The sequence below is a fragment of the Haplochromis burtoni genome, unplaced genomic scaffold (assembly GCF_018398535.1).
Source record: "Haplochromis burtoni strain Fernald_Lab_line unplaced genomic scaffold, NCSU_Asbu1 Contig_177, whole genome shotgun sequence".
Lineage (NCBI taxonomy): Eukaryota > Metazoa > Chordata > Actinopteri > Cichliformes > Cichlidae > Haplochromis > Haplochromis burtoni.
The window spans coordinates 1150056-1158459 of NW_024582538.1; the positions used below are offsets into that span (position 1 = coordinate 1150056).

General features: G+C 39.8%; 1 protein-coding gene across 1 annotated transcript in view; it reads right to left on the reverse strand.

The window, feature by feature from the left end:
* Nucleotides 1-1625: 1625 nt before the first annotated feature.
* The window catches only part of pa2g4a (proliferation-associated 2G4, a), an 8315-nt gene continuing 1536 nt past the window's right edge, over nt 1626-8404 (reverse strand). The window contains exons 3-13 of the mRNA XM_005943957.3: nt 7919-8024; nt 7033-7102; nt 6833-6925; nt 6409-6472; nt 6175-6253; nt 4799-4877; nt 4570-4703; nt 4405-4499; nt 4199-4326; nt 4049-4102; nt 1626-2970 (exon numbers count right to left, since the gene is read on the reverse strand). Coding sequence (XP_005944019.1) covers nt 2908-2970; nt 4049-4102; nt 4199-4326; nt 4405-4499; nt 4570-4703; nt 4799-4877; nt 6175-6253; nt 6409-6472; nt 6833-6925; nt 7033-7102; nt 7919-8024 — 965 coding nt within the window. The 3' untranslated portion in view covers nt 1626-2907. The remainder of the gene's footprint in view (nt 2971-4048; nt 4103-4198; nt 4327-4404; nt 4500-4569; nt 4704-4798; nt 4878-6174; nt 6254-6408; nt 6473-6832; nt 6926-7032; nt 7103-7918; nt 8025-8404) is intronic.

The following is an 8404-nucleotide window of genomic DNA, read 5'->3' on the forward strand; positions in this document are numbered from 1 at the left end:
TGTGTGTGTGTGTGTGTGTGTGTGTGTGTATTGAAATACACATATTCATACACAATGGTGGACTAACACCAAAAGTGCAGGTCATTGTTCGTAGACCTTTCTGACACCTTTTTCACAAAATAGCCACAAACCTGCTTTGAAGATCCTGTTTTATCTCAATGTCCCTTTAGAAGTTCACCTGGATATTTCATTCATTCCAGCTGTTTTACACGTATATTTTGAAAGTGTTTAAAAATTAATCTAATAACCAGTATATGTGCGTTTCTAAATCAAACCAAATTAACTTTAGATTATCATTGAGTTAAATAAAGGTGATTTAAGTGAATTTAAACATAGTTCTTGGTGCTAGACAGGCTGGTCTGAGTATTTAAGAAACTGTTGAACTACTGGGATTTTTCCACACAACCACTTCCAGGCCCTACACAGAATGGTCCAAAAATATCCACAAATATCCAGTGAGCGGCAGTTGCCTGGGGGAACATGTTCTGTTGATGTCAGAGGTCAGACTGCTTCAAGCTGACATGAAGGAAATAGTAACTCAAATAAACACTTGTTACGATCAAGGTCGGCAGAAGAGCAGTTCAAACCATGAAACAGACGGACTACAGCAGCAGAACCACACTTATTCCCACTCCTGTCAGCTAAGAACTGGAAACTGAGGTTACAATTTGCACAGACTCAACAAACATTAGAAACAGCAGATTGAAACAACATCATCAGATCTGATGGTTCTCGAATACTGATGCAATATTTAGGATGCAGGGTCAGTACTTTGCATAAACAACACAAAAGCACAGCTTCGTTCTGTTGTGTATCAGCAGCTCAGGCTGCCTGTGATGTAATGGCATGGTGGATATTTTCTTGGCACACTTCAGGCTCCTCAGTATCAGCAGAGCATTGTTTAAATACCACTGCCTACCTGAGTATTGTTTTTGACAATGTCCATCTTCTGACACCAGCTTCCAGAAGAATAACACATCATGATACAAAACTGTCTCAAACAGGATTCTTGAACAGTTTGTGTTGAGTTTCTGCTAATATCAGTATTTGCTTCATAGCTTAAAACAAACATTAAAAGACAAAATGTCTGTGAAGGTTCTCAGTCATCCAGGTCATCGTAGTCAAAGGAGCTTGCAAAGAAAAGCATCTGGACTTCTTTAAGTTGCTTGAAGACGTTTCACCTCTCATCCGAGAAGCTTCTTCAGTTCTAAGGTCAAATGGTGGAGAGTCACAGATATAAACCTAGTGGGAGTAACCCCCCACAGAGGGACAAAAGGACCCCCTGATGATCCTCTAATCGCCTGAGCCAAGGTGTGAAACTGGGTGTGGGTCCCAATCAGCCAGAGTTTCGGGTGAGCTCATTGTGAAACCTGGCCCCACCTTATCATGCGAACTGAGGTCAGCTGGCCCAGGATGTGAGTGGGCGTTAAGGCGTCTGGGAAGGGATCTCAAAACTGGATTATAGATGGCAGAGAGTTGGTGTCGTAAACCCCCGCCTCTGTTCAAAGATGGTCGCTCACAGTGGACAAACAAAACGTCTAATTTTTGGACACAATCTGATGATCTTGATACTTTAGACTAGACATAATACAGCATTGCCCTGAAGAAATGATGAAAGACAAGTATATGAAAATGTTTTTTTATTTCATAGATGTAAAGGTCCATTGCCCACTGACTGAGCTACAAAGCAGGATTTTCCGATTTCCAACATATTCACCTGTTGACAAATGTGACCCAACATTATCCCAGATCTCAAAAATCAAACTCTGACCAGAGATGATCTGCATGGTCCAACTCCTCTGAAGACACCCAGAAGAGTTTACCTAAAACCTGATCAGCTTTAGCCGTCATGCTTCACGAGACAAATGATGTAGTAAAGCAAATCACTGATAGAAAAGTTTTCTTTTTTTTTTTTTTCCTTTTCCTGTCGTTAAACTGGAACATACAGTTATAGAGTTCTCTCTTTTCATAAAATTCAAGGGGAATGGCAGTAAATGTAGCAGTTTGTTCCCTTAGGTCAAGCTGATTACAACTTTGTTGCCAGTATACTTAAAAATATTTGCTCTTCTGCTAATTCTGTTATTGCTTTTAAAAATCTAGTGTAGGTAAAACGTCGTAGCTTTAGCGAAAAATGTACTCCGGTCATTATTATAGAAGAATAAACCTCCAATACATAAAATCTAAGTAAAAACCAATTTGTAAGCATGTCTGTGTTTCTCAGGTCCTGCAGTCAGATCATTTGTAGATTGTAACAATTAATGAGAGATAAAATTATAATTTAACCCTTTACTGCATGGCGTGGTTAAGAAATGTCTTAATAATCAAGTGGATGAAAAATTAGCACTTAAAGTGAGCTTTAAAGGCGGCCAATCAAACCTCTGGATTTCCACATGAATGTAAAAGTCTGTTAACACATCTCCTGAAATGACTTTGTTGCCAAAGAGAAATGTGGCAAATCCCACACAACATGATATGACGCATTAAACAAATATGATGCAAGTTTCTGTTGGTATAATTCACAAACCTTATGCCAGTTTACTCCCATTAATGCCCACTTGTAAGCCCCAGTCCACTCAAAAATAAAGTTTTCAGCTGCCAACAATACAAGTGTAAAAAGGACTAATATATTTATAAATTTAAAAAGAAAAATTAACATTCAGCAACAAATTTACTGAAACCACCTGTAAAGATTCTGTAGGATCCTCGGTGCTGTAACCCTTTTCATGAATGCAGTAAAGGGTTAATAATTCACATAGGAATGTCAAATATTTATATGATGCCAATGCTCTTATGAATTGATCAGTTTAATTGGCTATACTGAGTTGAGAATGGGCAGCGAGTTCAGGGAAGTTTGTCATGTTTTCTCTTGCATTTCTTTGGAGTCTTGCATGTGTGGAAAGGCAGTTTTCATTCTGCGGCTTCTGTGTCCTCAGTTGGCTGTCCACTTGCGTTTTCTGCTGTCTTTGAGGCCTTAAAGATCAAACGAAATAAGTAAATCAGTAAAAGGAGGCATTGTTGTAGATTTTAGTCCCATCTTACCATATTCCAAAATTTGTTCGGAATGACCCGATTATGAGGGCTTATGATCTAGTTACCGAACTTGTTGCTTTTATGCACCCGCAACACCTTATGAAAGAATCCTATCATTTTAATTTTATGTAAACGATTCAGATCCACAAAAGCTGAACGATATATATCATGACATCGTTATGTTGCCTAACAACCACATACCAATAAGATTCCCCCCGATCAATTATGTACCCATAACACCTTTTAAAAGCATTATATCCAGTGGTGCACATAATTAGTCCGCAGGTGTGGATTCGCTGTCAAAATAAAAGACGCAAACCAGATAAGAAGTTGCAACGCACGTTTGCATACATATTAAAGGCACTGTTTTTGTCTGCTAGAGTGGGATTTTCACACCATATTCTGCACCACATCTCTGTGCGTTCATCATTTGTTGGAAGACAGCTCACCTCTTGCAACCACTTTTCCGAGAATACGTGCTTCTTTTGCGGTTCGGACTCCTTCTGACATTTCTTTGGAGGTGGAGGAACACTAAAGTAATTGCTTAAAGGAGTTTGCTTCTTTGATATTTTTAAGAGTGCTAAACAAATGTCTGTCCTCCTCCAGAAAATCGTATGTACCCAAACGCGCATTTCAACTTCTTATCTGGGACGTGTCTTTTATTTTGACAGCGAATGCGCACCTGCGGACCACTTATGTGCACCCTGATTATATCCTTTTCATTTCACAGCCAAAAGCGCCAACAGGCCAAACAATACCGCAGCATGAGCATACACGAGTCTTCCTTGAGTTCATCTCCGTCCACAAACTACTGCTAAACAATCAGGGCACTTACCACTTTAATTACACAACAATAACATCTCAGTCAGCAAGCACTAAATACAGTCATTTTTGATATTTCCAAACTGTGATGTTTACCATATCAATATCAAATCACACCATCTGAAACATTAACTTATGAAGTCAGGTTTAAATGCATTGGCATGTACTACTACTACTACTGATAATAAAATATTACCTTCTTTTTCTTTTTCTTCTGTGTTTTGCGGCTTGCAGAGCTCTGTAGTAAAGTCTAGAGAAGAGACAACAGTTTGACATGATATGAACAAGACGTTTAATGAAATTGACTTATTGTATATATATTTATTATTGTTATTATCATTCTTACCTTTAGCTCTGGATCCTGAACTTCATGCTCTGACTTGTACAGCTCTGGGTCTAAAGGTCCGTTGGTGATTCTGTGAGGCCCATTGGCCATCAGCAGCACCGTGAACTTAAACTGAGCTACAACCTCTCCTGAGAACAAGATACAGGCGTAGGGTTAACAGCTTGTGAATAATTCAAACGTGTCTAGCAGAGAGCCAAGACGCTCACCCTCTTTCTCATGCAGCACACTGAAGGGCTGTAGCAACTCATGTTTGGCACACTCCACCACGCCGAGTCGGGCTTTGGCCTCATCCTCAAAAGCTCTGAATGAAAAATGGCTGTTAGCACCCAACTCGCTGTCAGCTGGCTACAAGTAAAGTGTGGTGTTCCCACCTGAGAGTGAAGGGCATGGCATCGAAACGTCGCTCAACCTCGCTGAAGAATGTACGAGAGGTCTTCATCTTTAAGCCGTACTGTTTACTCGGGTCCCTCTTATAAATCGTAGTCCGCAGACCCGAGTCTCTGGCCTAAAAGCAAATCGCATAGAACACAATACTTCAGTGCTGATTACTGGGAGCAGAATCATAACATTCATTCACAAACAAGAAGAAAAACAACAAACCTTTCCTTCTCCAGTGCTGATTAACACATCCACAGCGTAGACTTCGTGTACCTCAAACTCCGCCTTCTCATGGTCTTTTCTGACAATCAACAGAAAGAGCAGGCAGTCAAAACACATTGCGAGCGTCAGTTTTATTCCACAATACAAACAGTCCCACAAAAATCATTCAAGTTACTCAGGAGGATCTCCCTCTAAATATTTTTCATTCCAATGCAGCACAACTACCGCTGTTGACATCGTCACACATACAGAAAAGCTGCGTACATGCACACCGTCACATTCTGGGGCAATGCCAATATTCAAAAATAATAACTTGGCCCATACCTACCCTGCACTGGACAGCAACACATTACATGAATATACATTTATGAAACTCTCTTTCTTTTAAATTCATGACTGAAAAAACTGTCACATAACCAGATTTCCTACAGTTGTACAAGAGTTAGCATCACAAAACAGATTTCTTGGGATTGCACTGGAAGGTGGATGAAGTTCAGCAGTGGGATTCTCCAAAACTGATCAAATTCAGTGGTGGGATAGCCTGAGCGAAAATGTTTGTTTTCTGTTTTCCTCTGTTTTCTGTCTTTACAGAGAACTTGGATTTATTAAAAAAAAAGTCACAAGGCCATGCAGTATTTTATTTTTTTTAAATCTTTTCAAATGACGTGGGTATTTGTTATGCACGGCTCAGTGTGCACATCTACCATCTGGTTATCATTTTTCTATCATCCATATTAAGCCTGCTCTTTCCTCTTGCATTCATCCCTAGCAAGCAGGCTCACCCACCCTCATATAAATTCAGAGGAGACAGAGCAGTCTCTTTTGTAGGTGCGTTTGCTCCTTCAGTTGCTTTTAACAGTTTTGTTCATTATTACCTAAGCTGGGAGTTATCAGCAGCCCTGTTTCAGTTTTACTAGTTTATTAACATTATTTTTAGAAGATCAACCTGAATCCGAACCAGCCCACTGAGTGGTCGGTTCTCGGTCTTCCTCCTCTTGTTTGTTTTTGCGTTGGCTCCAGTTCTTCTCATTTGTATTCGATCTTTGTAAGTAATTATTTTTGAATTATTAAAAGTGCCTGCAACTGCAGCAGCTTTGTGGCATCTTGTGTATGTTAGGTTCCTTTGATTTGGGAGACTAACATGCATGTTAGGTTAACTGACGGTTCTAAATTGGTTGTAGGTGTGAAACTGTGTTTGTGTCTTTGTGATAGCTTCGTCATAGACTGGTGACCTTTTAAGGGTGTGCCCTCCCTCTCACACTGTTACAGCTAAGATAGGCTCCACCCAAACTATAACCCTGAATTGGACAAGTGGAAGAAAACTGAGGGAAATAGGGTGATTTTGTCTTTAGTTCATAGTTATTGCAAAGATGTACCTTTGCTGGTCTGTTGGGTTCTGGATGATGGTCTTCTCTCCATCTATGACATGTTGCTTTAACTGATGAGACAGCATACCTTTAAAACAAAGAGATGGGCGGAACCCATAAGCTTAAAACATGAACTGTTTCCATGAAAACATTCCCATACATCTCATTAATCCCACACATCATCATCTTGTTATGTGAAGACAGACAGCACATTAAAATACAAAGGTTTTTATAGGAACTCACCCTCAATAGGTGTGCACTTGAACGACTGTGCGATCTTGTTCCAGGCTTCTGTCACTTGAGTGTTCTGAGGCAGAGAAAATTAATTACTTTCACATCCAAATTACATCTTTGTACGAGATAACCGTTAAAATACATGTGAGACTGCAAATAAGTTTACACCTAGTTTGTAGCAGAACTAGTCTATGATGGTATTCGAGCCAGAAAAATGTGGACTAAAGAGTAGCAAAGAAGCACTACTGGAGCGAATTACACATCCATTAATTTTCTTCCACTTATCAAAAATGCATTAAAAGTAAGATCTGTGCCAAATTAATAATTACAACAAGTCATTTAGATGTTTTGATGACTAAAGCACACCCCTGCAGAGAATATTAGTCCTGATCACAGCTGACGTGGAAAAGCCTCATGAAACACTCAAACATACCTGGTTACCAGGTTTCACGAGGCGTAACGCTGCTTCTGCGCATAGATGAGCTGCTTTGATCACATCAGCTTTCCGGCCTGTGACGGGGTTCTCCTGCATATAGAAAAACAAAAAAAGACAACTTCAGGACTCACATGAGATGATACAAAACTGTGACCAAGGTGTGATATGTACACGTGTCTGCTTTTTTGTTTTTTCACCTTACTGGCTCCCACGATAAAGCTGTGAGCAACATTGGCGATGAAGCCATCAACATGAACTCCGAGATCGCTACACAAAATCAGAAGGAAAAACGAAAGAATTAACTAACTGTAGGATACAGATCATGCCTTTAATTAAGTGCTACCCGGCTGTCAAATGTACTAGTACTGATGCAGGAAGCAATCAGATCAAATCTACTGGGAAGGACAAAAGATCGTTCCACTTTGGAAAATTAGCTTAGTGAGGACTACAATAATAAGAGAAGGTCAGACAAAAATACACAATTTAATCTGCAATAAATGGAAGCTATAACCCAAGGTGAGTTTCTTTTTTGGCAGTAGATCAGCTGGAATATGGTGAAGGACTTATTATGAATTCAAGGCAACAGCATTACCGACTGTATTAAACTTTCCAGACGTGCCCAGCAAAGAGGTTAGCAAAGTGAGACACATTAAAAAAAACAAAAAATATAAAAACCACATCACGACACTTGAAGAAACATCTTTACAACACTGAATATCCACACACAGCACAAAGACGTTACAGAGGACAAAGACATTAGTGGCAACGCGACAACTAAGATGAATCGACTTTCTTTTTCAAAGCCAAATACTGCATTTGAGAAACGTCATATATGGGATTTAGCGGATAAGATGGGCAGTAAAGCTAACATCCGGCATACCACCCGTTCTAAAAAGAAACCTTACTTGTCGTTTGCCACACACACAGCACACACAAGAGGCAAGACCATAGAGATGAAGGACACAATCAACAGCAAAGAGAAAGCGGAGCTATCACACAGAAAGTAGGGAGGACAATACATTGGGAGACTAGAGACACACGGGGAAAGGAGGGGGTAACATTATTACAGTGCATGGTGCCTACATTTTGACCAGATCCCCATCTTTAAGTGTGTAGTCAGGGTCACTCTTCAGGGGAGAGAAGTGGCAAACACAGTTATTGACTGAGACGCTGGTAGGAAACGCAATGCCTAGAAGAGGGAGAAGAGAACCACCAAGTCTTCATTTGGAAATTATCCACAAATGTAATCAAGAAAGCCATACAAGAATGGAGTATGGAGGAGTATATCACTTAGAAGATCTACTCTGTCACCATGCTAGTTTTTAAAGCCCCTGCTGCCATTCGAGTTACTCGATGCTGTGCGAAATGGCACAGAAAACACTGCCAACAGTTTGTTCTACTGGATCTAATTTCCTTGATGTGTCCACCTCAGGAAAAAAAACAAAAAAAAAAAAAAAAAAAAAAAAAAAAACCAAAAAAAACAAAAAAAACAGACAGCAAACAACAAAGAGCAACATAATAATAGAGAAAACAAAGCACCATCACAATAAACTAGCTAGTCATAGATAT